At 51.8% G+C, this 19,585-nt stretch overlaps 3 protein-coding genes and 2 non-coding genes across 7 annotated transcripts; 4 read left to right on the top strand and 1 right to left on the bottom strand.

Moving 5' to 3' along the window:
• The first annotated feature begins 608 nt into the window (after window positions 1-608).
• Window positions 609-6,484, top strand: LOC103820091 (T-complex protein 1 subunit zeta). Its single transcript, XM_030233551.2, has 14 exons — window positions 609-790; window positions 1,082-1,145; window positions 1,494-1,628; window positions 2,211-2,384; window positions 2,530-2,633; window positions 3,240-3,350; window positions 3,815-3,974; window positions 4,161-4,243; window positions 4,587-4,683; window positions 4,941-5,088; window positions 5,305-5,438; window positions 5,555-5,657; window positions 5,930-6,002; window positions 6,159-6,484. Exons 1-14 carry the CDS (start codon window positions 657-659, stop codon window positions 6,229-6,231), a joined length of 1,593 nt encoding a protein of 530 aa, XP_030089411.1. The 5' UTR covers window positions 609-656; the 3' UTR covers window positions 6,232-6,484.
• LOC115484713 (small nucleolar RNA SNORA22) lies at window positions 1,957-2,087 on the top strand. Its single transcript, XR_003945421.1, has one exon. It is a non-coding gene; the product is annotated as a small nucleolar RNA SNORA22 (small nucleolar RNA).
• LOC115484709 (small nucleolar RNA SNORA15) lies at window positions 2,987-3,121 on the top strand. The gene has a single exon (XR_003945416.1). It is a non-coding gene; the product is annotated as a small nucleolar RNA SNORA15 (small nucleolar RNA).
• Window positions 6,485-7,081: 597 nt separating the features above from the next.
• SUMF2 (sulfatase modifying factor 2) lies at window positions 7,082-11,302 on the top strand. The gene is made up of 9 exons (XM_009094705.3): window positions 7,082-7,190; window positions 7,433-7,583; window positions 8,287-8,401; window positions 8,859-8,903; window positions 9,200-9,350; window positions 9,615-9,670; window positions 10,049-10,133; window positions 10,571-10,730; window positions 11,084-11,302. Exons 1-9 carry the CDS (start codon window positions 7,133-7,135, stop codon window positions 11,187-11,189), a joined length of 927 nt encoding a protein of 308 aa, XP_009092953.2. The 5' UTR covers window positions 7,082-7,132; the 3' UTR covers window positions 11,190-11,302.
• Window positions 11,303-12,022: 720 nt separating this feature from the next.
• On the bottom strand, window positions 12,023-18,995 carry PHKG1 (phosphorylase kinase catalytic subunit gamma 1). 3 transcript variants are annotated; one of them, XM_009094706.4, is made up of 10 exons: window positions 18,863-18,995; window positions 16,623-16,756; window positions 16,165-16,340; window positions 15,819-15,873; window positions 15,157-15,222; window positions 14,828-14,991; window positions 14,218-14,308; window positions 13,275-13,428; window positions 13,064-13,189; window positions 12,023-12,332 (listed from the first exon to the last, which is right to left on the bottom strand). In XM_009094706.4, the coding sequence occupies exons 2-10, from the start codon at window positions 16,703-16,705 to the stop codon at window positions 12,081-12,083; spliced, it is 1,167 nt and encodes a 388-aa protein (XP_009092954.1). In that variant the 5' UTR covers window positions 16,706-16,756; window positions 18,863-18,995; the 3' UTR covers window positions 12,023-12,080. The 3 variants fall into 3 exon arrangements, with proteins under 3 accessions (XP_009092954.1, XP_030089412.1, XP_030089414.1); XM_030233552.2 differs by lacking the exon at window positions 18,863-18,995 and adding an exon at window positions 18,440-18,681; XM_030233554.2 differs by lacking the exon at window positions 18,863-18,995 and adding an exon at window positions 18,440-18,681 and having other exon boundaries at window positions 16,623-16,739.
• Window positions 18,996-19,585: the final 590 nt, after the last annotated feature.

Genomic DNA, 19,585 nt, shown 5'->3' with positions numbered 1-19,585 from the left:
GGGAAGGACCATCCCCATCCTTAGAACCTCCGGGAGGGATTCGGTCCAGGAAAGCCCCGGGCAGAGGGTGTGCACTGGGGGCTATGGAGGCCCTGTGCCCACACATCAGCTTGTGTGTTAGGAGAAAATGAGCTTTTATTAACCTCAATCCCGAATTTAACCAAGAACCATCGATTATTAATCCACTCCACTTAACTATTAATTCTATCGGTCTAATGTGAATTCAGCGGGTTTAATTATTTATTCTGACAGTTCTGCGGAGTTGCTGGGGACGTCTGTGACATGAGAGGGCGGATTAACCACCGACCATCCCCGTCCATTCACAGACCATCCTGACCCACACCGCGCTCCCCTCACGGCCCGCTCTGAGGGAGGCGCCGCGCCCCCGCCTCAGCGGCGGAGAGGGGGCGGGACTATGCGGAGCGACAGGCCCCACAGCCAATGGAAGCTCGGCTGGCACGCCAACAAACCAATGAGAACCAGGACGCCTCGGCGGCGGGAGCAGCCGGGATGAGCGACAGGCGTTTTAACCAATAGAAACTCCGCGCCGCTCTGGTAGACCAATAGGCGAGGCCGGAGTGTTCTAGAAGGGGCGGGAGGGAGGCGGGACCGCTGTGCTCCGCCCCGCCCGGCGCGGCCCAGAGCAGAGCGCAGTCATGGCGGTGAAAGCGCTCAACCCCAAGGCCGAGGTGGCCCGTGCCCAGGCCGCGCTGGCCGTCAACATCAGCGCGGCCCGTGGGCTGCAGGACGTGCTGAGGACCAACCTGGGGCCCAAGGGCACCATGAAGATGTGAGGGAGTCCCCGCGCCTCTCGCCGCGGGTGGGGTTGGGGGGAGCACGGCCTGAGGGGAGGCGTGAGGGGAAGCGGCGGGGGCCGGGAGGTGCGGAGGGGAACAAAGGCGGAGGCGGGAGGGGTGAGTGGCTCCGGGATGGGGAGGGAGCGGTGGGAGCCCGCGGCCCCGCACGTGTTTTGGGGCCGGGGCGGGATGGATGAATGGATGGGGAGGGAGCGGGGCGGGCCCGCGGCCTCACGCGTGCGTTGGGGCCGGGGCGCTGCTCACCCTCCCCGTGCCGCCCGCAGGCTCGTGTCGGGCTCCGGAGACATCAAACTGACCAAAGATGGCAACGTGCTGCTGCAGGAAATGGTGAGCTGGGGCTGGTCCTCTCAGGGGGTTTAGGGAGGGACGAGAGCCTTTGGGTGAGGGGAAATCGCATCCCCCCTGCCCCAGCCGCTCTTATCCATTGAAGGAAAATGGGCCTTGGGAGGAGGGTGAAGAAATAAGTTCAGGTTATGGCAATACTTTAAAGAAAATAATGTTAAAAAGATAAACGGCACCATGAGAATGATTAAAATAATCAGCCAAAGGAGTAGCAAACCAGTTAGGGTAAACCATTAGAACATCACCTTCTGTTCTTTCCTAGCTGATCTCAGATTTTTGTTTGCTGTACCACTGCAGTGAAACTTAACTGCTCATCTTCTTATTTTTGTCTAGCAAATCCAACACCCCACAGCATCCTTGATAGCAAAAGTAGCAACGGCACAAGATGACATCACTGGAGATGGCACCACCTCGAATGTCCTCATCATTGGAGAGCTCCTAAAGCAGGCAGATCTTTATATTTCTGAGGTGTGTATGCAGTGTTCCATTTGTAGGTGGGAAAGTCAAAACCTTCAGTGGGACCCCTCAGTGTTGTTTTTTTGGTTGGTTTTTTTTTTAAATGTTTAACAGGAGTGGAACATAAATACATTGTTCTGCTTAAAATGAGAAGTTGTAAAAAGGGGGGAAAAGCTAGAGGAGAGGACTTAAACCCTGTTCAAAATCAAACCCACTTATTGTGGATACTGTAGCTTTTAAGGTTTTGTGGGATACCTGCTGTTACTTTGTTTTGTGTGAGTGAAAACACTTCTGGAACGTTTGAAAGGAGCTCCTCCCTGAGGGCAGGTGAACGCGGATATTGCACAGCGAACACCCAAGTGTGCTTTGTAGTTCCCTTGGTTTCAGTCTGTGCCAAATTAATCTGTGCTTTTCCTCTGCATTGGAAGGATTTGCATTCCTTTTATATGTATTCAGAAGGACAGAACACATGGCCTGGGTAGCATATTCCCTGTGCTTTGCCACTCCTTGGAATGTTGAAACCACAGGTTCTGTTTGTGGAAAAAGAACCATTTTGCCTTCCATTGTCCAATGATTTCTCTTCCCTTGCCTTAGGGTTTGCACCCTAGAATAGTAGCAGAAGGATTTGAGATTGCCAAGGAAAAAGCACTTGAGGTTTTGGAGCAGGTCAAAGTGTCCAAGGAGATGGACAGGGAGACCCTCATCGATGTTGCCAGGACATCCCTCAGGACTAAAGTCCACGCTGAGCTTGCTGACATCCTGACAGAGGTGAGTGTCCCCGTCACCTCTGCCTCTGGGGGAAGAGAGCCAGCTGTGGAAGTGCTGGGACTATAACTGGAAGTGTGTGAGGTGTGAACTTGCACTTTGGAAGGCTGGTGGTCATTTTGGGATGTTTCCCTCCCCTGTGTTGCAGGCTGTGGTAGATTCTGTCCTGACAGTCAGAAAACCAGGGGAGCCCATTGACCTGTACATGGTGGAAATCATGGAGATGAAGCACAAATCAGAGACAGACACAACGTAAGTCTGGAGGATCCTTGGCCTTCAGTTTAATGGGACCCTGAGCTTTGAGGAGCCTGGGGGGTTTTGGTTTCTCTTTAGAGTGTCCTAAAGCTACCACTGGAAGAGTTGAAATACAGATTTCAGCCATAAATATCTTGGCAGAAGTTTCTCACTCACTGAATTGATTCCTCAATGAAATTACCAAATAGCAAAGAGCAACACTGGCTTAACAATATTGGATAAATATTTTTTCTTAGTGTTTGTGGTTTGATGATGCTTTAGGTTGGCATCTGTTAAATACAAAGCAGCATTTGATAAATGGAAACTGGGTTGTGGATTGGCTATTCCATAGGCTTTACATTTCCCTCAGTGCATGGATGAATTCTGCCCTAGCTTTCCTCAGTAGCTGGTGCAGTCAGACACCATGCCAGAGCAAATTCCTATTTTCCACTGTGCCTGGCGTGCTTTTTAATGGGAATGAGCATGCCCTTGGAAGGGGAACACATCACCCTTGCCCACTGCCAGCAGTGCCCAGGCAGTTTGGGATGGAGCAGTTCCTCTCTGCACTCCATGGAATCCTGCATTTGGGTCCATGGACACCCAGGATGGTTTTTAATCTTGCAGGCTGATCAGGGGGCTGGTGCTGGACCATGGAGCTCGCCACCCTGACATGAAGAAAAGAGTGGAAGATGCTTTTATTCTTACCTGCAACGTTTCTCTGGAGTATGAGAAAACGTGAGTGCACAGCACGTGCTTGTGTTCTGAGGACTTTTATTTAAAATGTGCTTAAATACCAGCCAAGACTGTGAAGGGGAAAGGTGATGCCCCTTCTGCAGCCCTTTGGGGAAAGGTGGTGGCTGAACAAATCTCTGTGAGAGGCAGAGCTTCACAGTGGTTTTTATTTTGTTGTGTGATCACAGAAAGGCTGAAAGTCCTTCTTTTCTTAGGCACAGTTTGATATTGTAGAGCAAACACATTAATACTCTTCAGAGTTATCTCAGTTTCAGTCTTCTTTTTTGAAGTGGAAAAGCTCTGAACCAGAGAGCAGCACAGCAGTGTGGGTTGGAGGGACTGGTTTGTTCTGGGTTGATTTCTTAAAAATGTTACTGAAGGGCTCATTCCTTATGCTCAAGTTTATTTCTACAGCAGAGAGAAGTTTTCTCACTGCTTTTTTGTGGGTTTTTTTTTTCCCCTTTCAGAGAGGTGAGCTCTGGATTTTTCTACAAAAGTGCTGAGGAGAGGGAGAAGTTGGTGAAAGCAGAAAGAAAGTTCATTGAAGACAGAGTCAACAAAATCATAGAGTTGAAAAGAAAAGTCTGTGGCGACTCAGACAAAGGATTTGTAGTGATCAACCAGAAGGTGAGATAAAGGGAAGAAGTAAAAATTATTTGAAATGCCAGAATTAGCTAAATTTAGGCTGATACTTCTGAATATAATGTACAGTTCCTAGCTGAGATCTTTGAACCTTGAGTAAGATCTTGTGTCAGAGTGAGAGGAGATGTTTTTAGCTTTGTCCTTATGCTGATGGTCCCTTTCTCTTTGCAGGGAATTGACCCGTTTTCCTTGGATGCCCTTGCCAAAGAAGGAATAGTTGCTTTGAGGAGAGCTAAAAGGAGAAACATGGAAAGGTCAGTTTTGGGGAAGGGAGAGGATACATTAATCTGCTCTTCCAAACTGAGACAGTCAATCAAGTCTGGATTAAATCCATCTTTAAAGGCTTGACTAAAAATTCTGCTTCAATCTGTGCAGGTCTTCTGGTGTAACTCGGGGCAGTTTGGACAAACTGCAGAAAGGGCACTTTGAGCTCTCAGGATCTTTAAATGCAGACACCTTAAATCTAGAAGTCAGTTTTTTTAAGAGCTCTTTTGTGAACAAAACCAAACTGTTGCAAGCCTAGGCTTGAAATATTGCACTTATTGTGACTTTGGGTTTTATTGAACATAAAGCTGAGCTGTGCCTGTTCTCTGTCAGACTGACCCTGGCCTGTGGTGGCACTGCCATGAATTCTGTGGAGGATCTCACTCCTGACTGCCTGGGACACGCAGGGCTTGTCTATGAGTACACCCTGGTGAGTGACCAAGTGTTTGAAGGTTAAAGCTGGAGGATTGACATAAAACATTTAAAATCCACTTGGATGTGAACATCTGCCTGGATGTTTGCTCCTGTCATAAGCTGAGAAAACAGAAATAAACTTCTGCTGCTTCTCATCACTTCTTGAAGTGTTGTCAGTGCAGACCCAGCCTGAAAGAATCCAGTTTATTAATTTGTGCCCACAAATTACTGAAGCAAGTGGCTGACAGGCAAACCTGCTGCTGTTTTCCCCAGGGGGAGGAGAAGTACACCTTCATTGAGAAGTGTGAGAACCCCCGCTCGGTGACCCTGCTCATCAGGGGCCCCAACAAGCACACGCTGACCCAGATCAAGGATGCAGTGAGGGATGGGCTGCGGGCTGTGAAAAATGCCATTGAGGATGGTGAGTGCCCTCCCTGTTCATCATCATAAGGACCTGTAGAAACCCATCCCAAAATTAGGGAATTATGTATCAACTCCCTTGGTTCCTGCTCCAATCCAAGCCTGAGCTCAGGGTGAGGTGATTTTATAGTTCTGTGGTTGATTACTCACCTGTTAACGTGCAGGATATGGAGGGAAGAGATCAAACTGCAAACTGAAATGTGGTTTTCCCTTTCAGGATGTGTGGTGCCAGGAGCAGGGGCACTGGAGGTGGCAGTAGCCAATGCTCTTGTGAAACACAAGCCCAGCGTGAAAGGAAGAGCCCAGCTCGGAGTTCAGGCTTTTGCTGATGCTCTGCTCATCATTCCTAAGGTAAAACGAATTCCTGGGTGATAAATTGGCTTTAAAGCACACACAGACTCAGTGCTTTTTCTGCTGGAGGGCTCTGGAATCAGCAAAGTGAAGCCAATCCCTCTGCTCTGTGCCAGGTGCTTGCTCAGAACTCGGGATACGATCCCCAGGAGACGCTGGTGAAGGTCCAGGCAGAGCACATGGAGTCGGGGCAGCTCACTGGGGTTGATCTCAACACTGGTAAGGACTCCCTCAGCCACTGGCTGATGCTCCAGTAGGAACCTGGCTCAGCTCTGAAGCACAAAGTGCTCTGAGTGCAGAAAGTTATATCTTTATTGATAAAAAGCTGCACAGAAGCCTTGGCAGTCAGGCTGCTATAGTTCAGTGTGTGCTGATTTGAGGTTTTTAGAGGATAAAGCACACTGTTGGATACAGTGAGTGCTATCAGATGTCTCTGCTAGCTGACTCTCTGTGTGAGCTGTTTTTTTAAAGGCTCTTCACTTCTGTTGCAGGGGAGCCGATGGTGGCTGCAGCAGCTGGAATCTGGGATAATTACAATGTCAAAAAGCAGCTGCTTCATTCATGGTGAGGCTGGCAGGATTTCACTTGTAACATTGCTCTGTGTGTGTTTATGTGATGTAAAACTGGGGATCCCATGTACAGAAAGATGTCTTGAAACACAAAAATGAAGCTGAGTTTGGCAATTGTAACAATATTTCTTTGCTGTTTCCCTGTTTCCAGCACGGTGATTGCCAGCAACATTCTCCTGGTGGATGAAATCATGAGAGCTGGGATGTCCTCCCTGAAGGGCTGAGCTGGAGGTGCTCCCTGTGGAATTTCTCCAAGGACTCCACCCCAGGGCCCTGTCCTTGGTTCTGGTGGATGTCCCAGCATCAGGAGTCACTCTGCCATGAGGGGCAGCCCCTTTGGTAACACAGCCACTCAAAATCTCAGCAACTTCATCAAAGATTTGGCTCTAAAAAGGAGTTATTTATTTTTGATTTCACTGAACTGTGTGGCTGCAGTTGCTTTCCATTTTTACCCAATAAACTGTTCTGTTCTGTGTTTTTGGGTGTCTGTTCTTTAACCTTCACATTCTGCAGTCCTGAGTCCTACTCTTAGCAATTTTGTGAAATTACTACTCAAGACTTCTGTGAAATTACTGCTACTACTGCTGCTCTGGGAACAGGGTGGGATCAGACCTGGAATTTGTTCAGTAAATTTAAAAAAAAATATTCGATTAAGGAAATCACTACTTGCTTATGAGTAAAACTGAGTTCACTGCAGAATGGCTTGGGGTGGGGGGTGAAGGACCTGGTTTAAGGGTTGGATTTTTAATAGTGGTGCTTCTACATTTTAAAGTATTTATGGATAACGAGTGCCAGAGCAGGTCGGGGCAGAACTATCATTGGGTTTGTGGTAGGGCCACAGCCTCCTGCCCTCTGGGATGATTTTCCCTAAAACCAGCGGTGCTTTGTGTTAAAAAGAATTTCCTTCCTCTGTCACACATAAAACCTTACAAAAACCCCCCAACCACCCAAAAACGCCTCCCTTGCGTGGAAGGGTGGCGGTGGCCCCGGTGCCCGGCAGTTTTAACCCTGTGTGCAGCCGTGGAGGGACAGAAATCCCCGTTCCCGCTGAGCGGCTGCCCCGGAAGCGCTTCCCGAGCCCGCGGCACCTCCGGGTCGGGCCCGCGGTTCCTCCTCGGCTCCGGGATGGGAGCGGCGGCGGGGCTGGTGCTGCTGTGCTGCGGGCTGCTGGGGGCTCAGCGCGGTGAGAGCCCCCGACATCCCCCCTGGCATCCCCAGGATCCCCCCGACATCCCCCTCCCGGAGCCTCCTGCTGCTCCCCCAGCCGAGAATCGCTCCCTTCCCCGCAATGGAACTTTAAATGCTCGGAGTTGTGCGGACACCGATCGCTGTCACCCCTTCCAGCACACGCAGGGACATCCCGTCAGTAGCTGCGCCTGGCCAAAGTTTAAAAATGAAACTCGTACTGAATTTCTTCCTTTTCAGCGCTCGGAGAGGATGGGAGCATGGTGCAGCTGCCCGGAGGCACCTTCCAGATGGGATCCCTGCAGAGGAGGGGCGAGGAGGTGCCCGCCAGGGAGGTGACAGTGAAGCCCTTTGCTCTCGACAAACACCCGGTGACAAACAGGGACTTCAGGTGAGCCCGCCGTGCCCCGGGTGGCTTTGGGGAGGGGCAGGGCCAGCTGTGGTGCCAGCTGTACTGAGGCTGGTTCCTGGGGCCTGAAAGCCAATGCTTGGGTGCTCATTGGGAAAAAAATGTGTCTGTCAATAGGAAATCACTGTCACAGGTGCAAGCTGAGCCATCGTGTCAGTGTAGCTTGGAAACATACTTTTATTTACTTTTTTGTCCTTTTCCCCCTCTCTTTCCTCTTTTTTCTTCTCTTTGTCATCTCCTCCTTTTCCTTTTTTTTCTCCTCCTCTCTTCTTCCTCTCTTTTTCTTCTTCTCCTCCTTTCCCTCTCCCCTCCCTATTCTTTCCCTCTCTTCTTCTCTCTCCGCTCTTCTCTTCTCTTTTTCTCTCTTCCCTCTCTTATCTCCTCTTTTCTTCTACTCTTCCACTAACAGCAGCCACAGGTTTTATAGGCTTTTAAGGGATTTTTTCTCTCTGCAGTTAGTGAAACCTGAGTGCAGGCTGAGTTTACCTGCACAAGTAACATTAAAAATATCAAATTTGTGCAAAGATGCCCACTGGACTGTTTCATCTGTTAAATCTAAATCAAACCATCTGGAGCTGGGGGGTCTGTAAGTTTTGTACCTTTTGCCTTGCTCTGAACTCGTTGTACAGATTTTTGAGGCAGAGCTTGAAGAACCCTTACCCAGAGCATGTTGTGTTTATGCCAGGGAGTTTGTTAGAGAAAAGAAATACAAAACAGAAGCAGAAGCATTTGGCTGGAGCTTTGTCTTTGAGGATTTCGTATCTGAAGAGCTGAAAAAAAAAGTCACCCAAAAACTGGAGGTAAATCTGAATCCTATGATGAGTTTGGTGTTGCTTTTCCACCTGAGGAGCAGCTGCCTCTTTGCAGAGCCTGCTGTTCTCAGAGGTTTTTCTTTAGTCTGGGGTTGTTTTGCTTTTGAACCTCAGCACGACTGAGCTGGGGTTGATTCATGTGCTCCTCTGTTTCCATGCTCTCTGAGCTGTCAGTCTGGACTCCAGGAGCTGGGAGGAAGTAAAATTTGTTTCAAAGTACTTCAATAATCCAACTTTAATATAGAAAAACTGAACAGCATGAGCCTCTTGATCTGTTTTCACTTTTAAAAACAGATGCCTCTGTGGGAAAGCAGCATCCAAATGTCTGTGATAACCCAGCTCAAACTGCAGCATTTCCCAGACTAACACACCCTGCTGTGGGACAGTGTCACCAGTCCAGGTGTCACCAGTTCACCTTTAATCTTGGTGTCATTTCTTTCCCCAGTCAGCCCCGTGGTGGCTGCCCATCGAGAAGGCTTTTTGGAGACAGGTGAGTAAAACCCTGGTGTGGTAAAATTCTGATGGGGTAAAACCCTGGTGTGGGTAAAATCTTGGTGTGATAAAATCCTGGTGGGGTAAAATCTTGGTGTGATAAAATCCTGGTGGGGTAAAATCCTGGTGTGGTGACTCCTCTCCATGCTGGGAGCTCGTGTGTTGTGTGTGCTGAACCTTATTGACTAAAAATAAGCGAAAAAACATTTCCCATCCTTTCATCTCTTCCACCCCTTATTTCCTTTGTAATGAAAACTGTATAAATTAATTTCAATCTGCTTCAATCCCTCCCAGCCCTCAGGCCCTGGCTCCAGCATTAAGGACAGGCTGGATTACCCCGTGCTGCACGTGAGCTGGAACGATGCTCAGGCCTTCTGTGCCTGGAAGGGGAAGCGGCTCCCGTCGGAGGAGGAGTGGGAATTTGCTGCCAGGGGAGGACTGGAGCGTATGTAGCACAAGCTCTGAGCTGTTCCCAAAGCAGGCATGAAGTGGTGTTAGTTCCACCAGATCCAAACCTCCCTCCAGGGATGTTCTCAGATGTTGATCTGAGGGGGGTTTGAACCACCTCTTTTGGCTTGAGATAGTAATATTAATAATTATTAAAATAAATTAATAAAACCTCAGTAGGTCAAGCTGAGCAGAAAAGGAGAATCCTAAAAGCCAGGCTGGAGTGACCCAGGGCTAACATGTGTCTTTTCCTCACTGGCAGAAAGGATGTATCCCTGGGGAAACAAGTTCCAGCCAAACCGTACAAACCTGTGGCAGGTAAGATCCTGAAAATCATCCCATCCATGCTGGGCTCTCCTCAGGGAGGGGTTTCACTCAGCCACTGAGTGAGGGTGTCCTGGGCAACACTGGGGGTTCTGAAACTGAGCTTCTGGGGGGTTGTAAAAATATCCTCAGAGGGAGCAGGCTCAGCCCATCTTCCCTGGGAAACCAGGATTTTACTGCTTCTAAAAATTCACACATAAATTTGTTTGAAGAGGGAACTTGGGACAACTTCAGGTTGATCTCTCTTGACCGACATAAATTGCCACCAGAGAGTTATTTGCCTACTTGGAGTGTGGCACAGCCCTGTGAGGAGCAGGATTTGGGGTTGTTTCTGGGGTGGTTCTTTGCTGGGAATGATCTCTGTTCCCCCAGGGTGCCTTCCCTCGGGGGGACACGGCTGAGGACGGCTACCATGGCGTCTCCCCGGTGACAGCATTCCCTGCCCAGAACAGCTACGGTACACAGCACCCTCACCCTGCCTTGGGATGGCATCTGCTCCCTAAATTAATGTTAATTAGCAAATCCTGGAGCTGGGCAGAGCTTAGATGTGTGGGATCTGGAGTAGAGGGAAAGCATGATGGTTGGTGCTGGAGTTGGCTGAGGTGCACCTGCTGCTCTGCAGGCACCAAACCACCTCCTTTTAATTAAAACTGAGTTGTTTTGCAACTCAGTGGGGTGTAACGAAAATTCCAAGGACATTTTCTGGCTGCCATGTCCTCATGTACATGGGAAATGATGACACATTTAAGTTTAAAATACAGTGAGGAATTTCTTCAGCCTCAACATTAAACCACGCTCTTGAACGATCCTTTGGATGTTGTTCCCCCTTCCCATAAACCAAATTTACATTTCTTGCACACCTGCTCTCCTAATTCTGACACAAAACCATCTCAGGGCTCTATGACCTGCTGGGAAACACCTGGGAATGGACAGCATCGGAATTCCCAGCTCCAGGGAGGGCACCCAGGGCTCAGAAGATGCAGGTGCTGAGAGGGGCCTCGTGGATTGACACTGCAGATGGCTCTGCAAACCACAAAGCTCGTGTCACCACCAGGTAGGTCTGGCCAAAGCCCGGGTGCTGCTGCACAAGGATTTTCTCTGGGTTGGTTTTATTTTAAAAGATGTTTGTTTGTTTGTTCCTACATGATTTTTTTGAGAAGCAGTTGGCAGAGCACACTACAAATATGGCTAAAACCACCCCTGCTATAAATCCATTCCTAAATACTTCTCAAATCATGTGTTTTCCAACAGGTATTAATAATTAAGTGCTTTTCTCTATTCAGGGGACTTGGATGATGTTTCTAGGCTATTCTAGCAGGTCACATTAGGGTTGTGAGTATTGTAACATATCAGGGATATGTGTAACGAGGAAGGATCCCTAATTCTGGGTTTCTCTTTCCCTGTGAGGATGGGGAACACACCAGACTCTGCCTCTGACAACCTCAGCTTCCGCTGCGCTGCCGACGTCCCGCCTGTGCCAGCCTGGAAAAGCCAGAGCAAACCTGAGCTCTGAGGGCTCCTGGGAACACCTGAGGCATTTTCTCCTGTGGAGATGAACAGTAACCCCCAGCTGTCACTTCCATTAAACCCCAGTAGTTTCTAAAATTAAAAATAATTTCAACTTTTTCAGTGCTGGGATGTCTGGGTGGGAGCAGTGATTGGGAAGGCAGGAAGGGGGGTTTGTCTTTAGTGTCCTTTTGGTGTGGGAGATACTCCAGCTCTCCTGTTGTTGTCCATGTAAAGCAGAGGGATGCATCCGTGGGACTGGGCCAGAGCTGCTCTGACCTCCAGTCCCAGTGAGGGGACACCCACAGCCCCCTGTGCCCATCAGGGTGGGGCTGCCAGGGGGGAAGTGATGGGGGCACATCCCTGGAAGGGGGAGTCATAATCAGTCCCCAATCCCCTGGGAAGTCCCAGCTTTGGAGCAGTGCTGAGCCTTCCCAGAAGCAAAACAAGGCACCTTGATTGGCATGTGAGCAGTGACAAAATGATGTGTGTGACAAACCAGTGCCCCACCTCTCCCAGGAGTTATAACAAGCACAGACTCTCTGTGCACGAGCTCTGCACCAAACCTGACCAGGAGCCTCGACCATGAGGGTGGGCAAGAACACTGCTCAGGGATCCCTCACCCACCTCTCACTGTCCCAAAAGAGGCACTGCAGGTGCCAGAGGGCTGAGCCTTCCCCATAGGGGAGCTGCAGCTGGTTCTGGCTCTGTTAAAGGTGGCTTCTCCAAACCCCTTCCTCCAGTGAGACACACCCCAGGAGCAAATGATTTCCTGGGTTTGTATTTGCACCAGTCCTGAGCCAAGTGAAAGAAAATTTAAAAACCCCAGAAATCACCATGTTGTTTTCCAAGATTTTACTCGCCTTACTGTGAGCCAAACCAGGGGCTGGGGCAAGGATCAGAACAGCCCCTCCTCGGTTGCCAGGGTGAGCAGGATGGCCTTGCAGGTGTTCTCAAAGAGGGCAGCTCTGTTCTGGGCCTCCCCCTTCTTCACCCAGTGGCGGTAGGTGCGGAAGGCGCAGGCGTCGATGAGCTTGCGGACGGGCTTGAGGGCGTAGGGGTCCCTGATCACCAACTCCCTGGTCACTGACTTCACCTGCCGGTACTGGTAGTAAATCCTCACCGAGGCCAGCACGGTCAGGCAGATCACCTGGGGCACAGGGAACAGCCTGGCAGTCAGGGGGATCCTCCCAGAACAGCCTGGCATTCAGGGGAATTCCCTCAATGGAGTGGTCCCAGTGCATCACCCCATGTGGGGGAGTCAGGAGAGAGCTCAGTGCCTGGCACAGTTTAGTTTCTGCAGGGCTGGCAAAGGGCAGGGGTTCATGCCAGGGAATCACAGAATCTCGGCATGGTTTGAGTTAAAAGGGAACTTAAAGCCCATTTTACTCCCTGCCATGGGCAGGGATGTCTTTGCCTATTCCAGGTTGCTCCAAGCGCTGTCTGACCTGGCATTGGACACTTCCAGGGATGGAGCAGCCACAGCTTCTCTGGGAAACCTCTGCCAGGGCCTCAGCACCCTCACAGCCAAGAATTTCTTCCCACTATCCCACCTGACCCTGCCCTCTGGAAGGCACTCCCCCTTGCCCTGTCACTCCATCCTTTGTCCAAAGTTCCTCTCCAGCTCTCTTGGAGCCCCTTTAGGCAATGGAAGGGGCTCTAAGGTCTCCCTGGAGCCTTCTCTTCTCCAGGCTGAACTCTCCAGCTCTTTCCATGGTTGTTTTTTTGGAGGTGAGGGCAGTTTCTCCCTTAACTCCCACCTGTGAGTGAGTGCCTGCTCTGCCCCGGCTGCCGCATCCTCCCAAAACCCATCCCCATCAGCCTTACCCAACCCCCAGTTTCTCCCAAACCCATCCCACTGCTGGCTCCTGCAGCTCCCACCTTGAATTTGCGGAAGGGGCTGAAGTGCCGGACCTCCTCCACGTCGTACTGCTGGAAGAAGGGGTGTGCCAGCGCCTCGCCCGCCGTGTACCGCTGCCGCGGGTCCACCACCAGGAACCGCGAGATCTGCAGGGGGAGCCGCTCAGTCTGGGCTATCCTAGGGCTCTGCAACCCCGCCTCCACTCCAGGTTTTCCCAGCCCAAGCACTTACCAGGTCCTTGACGGTGTCGGAGCGGTCATCCCACTCCGGGGAGCCGAACTGGTAATCGCCGTTCATGATCATGCGCAGCATCAGCATCTGCTTGCGGTGCCAGAAGGGCGGCGAGCCGGCCAGCAGGGTGTACATGATCACCCCGGTGCTCCACCTGTGGGCAGCCCACACGGAGCCTCCAGCACCCCTGTGCCACCCCCAGGCACCCAGCTGGCTCTGCACCCCAGGGGAAAGCCAGCAGGGAAACGGAACCACCTGGAAACACCTGGAAAACCAGCAGGGAACTGCCCTGCGTGTGCCTGGGGAGGGGGGCTGAGCTCGCTGCTGCAGGGGGGTTTGAGCTGAGCTGATGGGGAGTTGTTCCCTGGATGCTGCAGGAGGATGCCTTGAGGTGGAGCATTTGGCCCTTGCGGAGTTTTTTAGGGAAGGGAGTGGGGCTTGGTGATGCCAGCCAGGCTGGATGCCCTCGGGCACAGCTCAGGCTCTGCAGTGCCAGGTGTTGTGGCTCAGACTGGAGAGGGGATGAAATGGCCTGGTGTGTGTCAAAACTCTGACACTGCAGCCTGAAGCCACCAGAGGTGGTGGCAAAGTCCCTGCAGAGCTCTGGTGGGCTGCCCTGAGCTGGCTGCTCTCAGGGGCTGCACAAGGTGTGTTTAAAACCCCCATGACTTGGAGCTCAGCCTAAGCTGACTTCCATGAACAGAAAGTGTTGCTTTCCCTCCCACATGGGGCAAAGTGAGGAGATGGGTTTGTCCCCAGACTGCTTCACTCCCTGCTCTGTGCCAGAACCCTCTGGTGACCTAGAGAGCCCCTCACAGCCACCAATATTGGCTTTTGGTGCATCATTTCATTCTTTCCAAACACTCAAACAAGTCCCCACGGGCACAATTCTGGCCGTGCCTCAAACCATGTGTGTGTGTTTAGGGAACAGCTTCTCACTCACATATCCACCTCCTTCCCATAGCCTTGGTGCTCATCATCCATGGAGCACTGCAGGATCTCAGGGGCCAGGTAGCCAGGAGTGCCACAGATCTCTGTGGGGACAGGGACACAGGGCAGAGCATCAACTCAAGTGCCATTCCCACCCACCTCCAGGCAGCCCATGGTGGGATCTTTGCAGGAATGATGCTCACAGGGAGGAATTGCAACCTGTTTGCATCTCACTGGTGATTTTTTGGTGAATTATTGTGGCTAAAAAGTGAGAAAAAAAAAACCTATATGGATGCTTGTGGGAGGGGATGCTTGTTGGGTATGTCGCTCTCTGCATGTAGGAGTTGGGGGAAACAATGGGGCAGTAGGTGGATGAGGTAATGGGGATCAGCTGGAGGAGAAAAGAAGTTGAATGGATTAGGGTGGTTTTCCTAAAGAGCTGCAACTTTTTCATGGCAAGGAGAGAGGTGTGGAAACTGTGTGCAGGCAGAACTTGTGTGTGAGGACAGCAAAAGCAGCCAAACAGCACCAATTTGCACCTCCAGGTGAGACTGGCGACAAGGAGAGAGTGGGGCAGGAAAAACTCACCAGCCCAGCATCCCCCCAGCTCGCCAGCCCCCTACCTTTGAGCTTCTCATTCTCATTCAGCTGGCAGGAGAAGCCAAAATCCGTCAGCTTGATGTTCATGTCATCATCTAGGAGGATGTTCTCCGGCTTCAGGTCCCGGTGGACGATGTTGATGGAGTGCAGGTACTGGATCACTTCCAGCAGCGCTCGCATGATCTTCCTGGGGATGGGGACAGCTCATTCCCTGTCCAAACACCCACTGGCACCATCCCAGGGAAGGGGACAGGGACAGTGCACAGGGACACAGCCCAGCTGCTGGGCTCTTCCCTCAAACCCACGCTCTGCTCTTTCAAGGTGATTTTTACCCCTCTGCACCTGGCCTTACCTGGTTTCTTTCTCACTCAAGGTGACTTTCTCAGTGAGGTAGTCAAAGAGCTCCCCTCTCCTCATCCTGCATGAGGGAGGGAAACAGTCAGGCAGAGGCTGAGCTGCAACAGCAAATCAGCCCTGTGTCCCTGGGGAGGATCAATCAGGGGTCTGTGCCCCTTAACAGCCCAAAATAACTGTCATAACAAGGGGTAAAAATGCCTTTATATATTTCAGTAAAATATCAGGCAGGAGAAGAAGCTGTGCTAGGTTTTGGATGCAAAATTGTCAAGGCTGAAAAAGATCTATAAGATCACCAAGCCCAACCATCAAAGACGGGGCTCTCCCAGTGCCATCTCACTCCTCTGACAGCCACTGCACTGTCCTGGTATTGGAAATTGTGGCTTTGCAGACACCCTGGTCCCACTGAGCATATAAATAACCCTCAGGGATGCATGACAGCTCCCACCAAAGGTTACAGGGAAACCCGAGCAGTGCTGAGCCGCTGACAGAGGGAAAACAGTGCTGGCAGCAGAGCTGCAATGAGCTTGCAGTAATTGGGGCTTGATTCTACCTTAAGGGCTGCTTGTCCCTCCACTTTGCCATTTTTAGGCCACAAAAAGCTGGGACCAATCTGCAGAGAGGTAGTGGGCCCAGGGTGCTGAGCCAGCTGGTACTTACAGGTCAAACACCAAGAAGAAGAAGGTGCTGGATTCATAGCTGTCCTTCAGCTGGACTGTAATAAAGCACAGGGGCTGTGAGCACAGTGTTCCTGTCCATCAATGAACTAAAAATCCAATTAAACCGCTAATTGAGTTAATGAGGAGCTGATCTTTACAAGTGTTGTGCTTGGGAGACAACATGGGGAGCACTGCTGGGGTGTGTGTGTGGAGGGAGAGCAAACAATGCTCTGAGCAGGTGCCTGGCATCATCCAGGGATTTCACCCCAACAACCCTTCCCGGGGTCACCCTGAGGAACACACAGGGCTGAAATTTCCCTTGAGGGGATGCTCCAGGCCTGACTTACTGACATTGGGGTGGCCTGAGACCTTGCGGAGGATGTCGATCTCCTTGGTGGTGGCTTCCCTCAGCTCCTGCACCTCCTTGGGGGAGATGTTCCCCGCCGTGATGTCGATGATCTTCACGGCGTATTCCTGCCTCGTGGTTTTGTGGATGCACCGCCGGACCACGCTGCTCACCCCCCTGCCAGGGACAACAGGGACAAAAGGGGGGGTTCCATCCCTGCCTGCCCAGCCACCGGCACCTGGGCTGGCTGGGATTTTCATGCACCAGCGGGTCTCGCTCTGTCACCCTGTCTCGGTGGGACAGAAGGTTTTGAGCTGATGGAAAGTGCTGTTCCATGCTATTTTTAGCCCCATGCTGCTGTGGGCCCTGTTTGTATCAGATTCCCAGGGAACACAGTTCCTATCTGGCACTGGGGGACGTGAAACCAAAACAAGCTGCTTGCCAAAAATAAAGCTTTACCTGCCCAACACCTCCTTTGGTTCATATTTTTCATAAAACTCCTTGGATGAGTTCCAGTCTGGTAGATCTTCTTCCTTGGTCATCTCTGGCTCCTGTCAGGCAGCACTCTGGGCTTGTCTAAGGGCAGAAAGGAGCTGCAAGGAAAAAAGAGCCAGGATGGGCACACACTGCCCCCAGAGCTGGGATCATCAATCCCTTATGGAAGAAAAAACATTGAGAAGGAAGGAAGAGAAGGAAGATCCTGGACCAACCAAAGGGGGTGTTTTGCTGCTTGGAAAAGCCAGGGTTTGCCCTTGGGAGGAGATCCCACTGGGAACAGGAGGAACCCCACTGGATTCCCTCATAGCCTGGCTGTCCCCAGGGGCAGAACCAGCCTGGCTGGGGCCAAGGCTTTGGGAAATGCTGCAGCACCCCAAAACCTCATCCCATCCCTGTGCCCAGCTCACAGCAGCAGCCTCCAGAAACACCAACACCAGCCCAAATGGAATCTGGAATCTGCCACTGTTGTTTTTCTCTTTCTTTTCCTTATTATTTTTAAGAAGACAAAGTTGTCTTTGGCAGAGAATGAGGGAAAATCGTGTTTAAAGGGAATAGAAATGGACTGAGGAGGAAAAGGAGGTGGTGAGGGTCAGTAAAGCAGCAAGAGGGGCTGGGTGGGTCAGGGTGCAGGTGGGGACAGAGGGACTGGGGACAGTGGGAGCTGAGCCAGCGTGAGGACAGCAGCTCAAAGAGCTCCCTCAGCCACTCCTGTGCAGCTGCCAGCAGCCTCCACAACTCCTGAAAGGCTCTTGTCCCATTTCTTTTTCCTATTTCAGCCTTGGAGGGATTTTTATGTAGCTTGTTTCTGTGCCCATACACGGAGTCCAGGGAGTTAGGATAGAAAGCAGTTCTTACAAGCCTGGGCAGCAAAACTGTCCCTTTGGAATGACACTTTGTTGCTGGAGAGGGGACAGAGGTGGGCAGGAGATCCCCAATTCTATGAGCTTCCCTTTGCCTCCTCTCAATAACTCTGCCAGGGCACTGGCAGCTCTAAATACATTTCAATCTCATTAGCAATGTGTTATCTGTCCTGACCTGGTTTTAAGGACCAAAGTGTGTTTTGGGTGACTGGCTGCTGCTGCCAGGGATGTCTAAAAAGGGGTGAAGCATTTCTAAACAACCATGAGCTTAACTTACAAAATTTTAGTTGTTGTAAATACTGTGAGTAATGCCAAACCGAGCTGAAGTCACAGAGGAGAGGCAGGACCAGGAAGTAGGGAAAATAAAATATCTTTTGTGGGGGGGGGGGGGGGGGGGGGAACCAAAATCTGATTATTTTTGAAAATCCAGGTCCTGGGGGGAAGGGCTGAAGGCTGGGGAGCATCCACAGAGCATTGCCTGGAATCTGCGTGCTGCCTTGTCCTGCGAGGAAAGAACCCGGGAGTTTGTTTGAAACCCCCTGGAATTAAACAAGCAGCAGGTGCGGGGCTCTAACGGGACACTCTGGGCTCATCAGCAGAGTGCAAGGGGGGTCGTGAGGGGATTCTCTGCCGGGAGGAACACTGAGGGTGAGGCGCTGGGCATCGCCCGCCGCCCGCAGCTGGGAGGATCTCTGAGGACAACAAAGATATCCAAATATCCATGGCGATAAACCCGCAAAGCTCAAGAAAACCCAAGCTTTCAGCCGGCAGGGGAACGCGGCCCCTCTCCCTCAGCCCCGGGGCGCTCCAGAGCCTACCCTCCGCCGCTGACCCGGAGCCAAAGAACGCTGAGCACGGGAGTTTCCCGGGGCAGGACCCCCCCCTCACAACCCTCCCTCAGCGCCGCCGGCTCCTCACCTCGCTGAGGGCAGCGCCGGGCTGGGCCCGGGCCTGGCGCCGGGAGCCGCCGGGAGCCGCCGGGAGCCGAGCGCTCAGGGCCGGCCGCCGCCGCCCGGCCCCGGAGAAAGCGCAGCGCGAGTTGGCAGCGGCGGGAGCCGGGCGGGCATGGCCGGGCAACGGGCAATGGGGGGGGCCGGGGGCCGCCCCGGAGCTGCGGCGCTTCCCCGGTTTAACCCTTCCGCCGCCGAGCACGGCGCGGCCCCGGCTCCTCCTCCCCGGGGGCGTTGCTGTTGGGCCGCCGGGAGCCGCGGCTGGCCCGGGCACGGGGAGGCTCGGCCGGGAGGGGAGAGCGGAGCCGGGGAATGGGAAAGGCGGGATGGAGCTTTGGGAGCAGCCGGTCCCTGCACTGCCACCGTGAGCACCGAGCCGCTCTGTGCTCACCCAGCGCCAGGTCCGGGCGCCTCGTGCACTCTTCCACAGATGGTGACTCCACAACTTCTCTGGGAAACTGTTCCAATGCCTAACCACCCAAACAGTGATTTTTTTTTTTTCCCTCTTAATAGCTAACCGCATTTCCCCTGTATCAGCTTAAGGCCATTCCCTCTTGTCACCGATTGGCCCAAACTGCCCACTGGTTTTATTTCAATTTCACCAGGACGGTGAAACACCCCAGAAACGAGATGGGAGCTTGATCAGCAATGTCAAAGCTGCTCGTGTCACCAGGACAGGCAGTTCTGTCCTCGTCCCCACTGTGCAAGGTGACTCCTCTCCCTTCTGAACACTGATTTAATCTTTTCACTTTCAGAACTGCAAGTGAGAGGTGAAGTGCTTTAGGAATGCACAGAGCATCCATCAGCATAACAACACTTCAGGGAAAACAGGTAATGCTAGGGAAAGTATTTTTAACAGGAACTGCATTTTTCAGAGCAGAGTTATTCCCCACCACAGGTCCTGGCAGGAGCACAGCTTATCCAGGCTTTTTCAGTGATGTCCAGGAGGCTGTTTATCAGCCTCAAGGATTTGAGCAAAGCATAGCTGCTCTCTCCAATGGGAAAAGGAGGGTTTACCCTTTGTATCATAAATACTTCAAAAATAATTTTCATATAGCAGCAGTGGCTTTGGCACCAGCCTGAGGCAGGCAGGAGGGATAAGCTACAGAACCAT

Source organism: Serinus canaria, chromosome 19 (genome assembly GCF_022539315.1).
Source record: "Serinus canaria isolate serCan28SL12 chromosome 19, serCan2020, whole genome shotgun sequence".
NCBI lineage: Eukaryota > Metazoa > Chordata > Aves > Passeriformes > Fringillidae > Serinus > Serinus canaria.
This window is presented reverse-complemented; position numbering and strand designations above follow the sequence as displayed.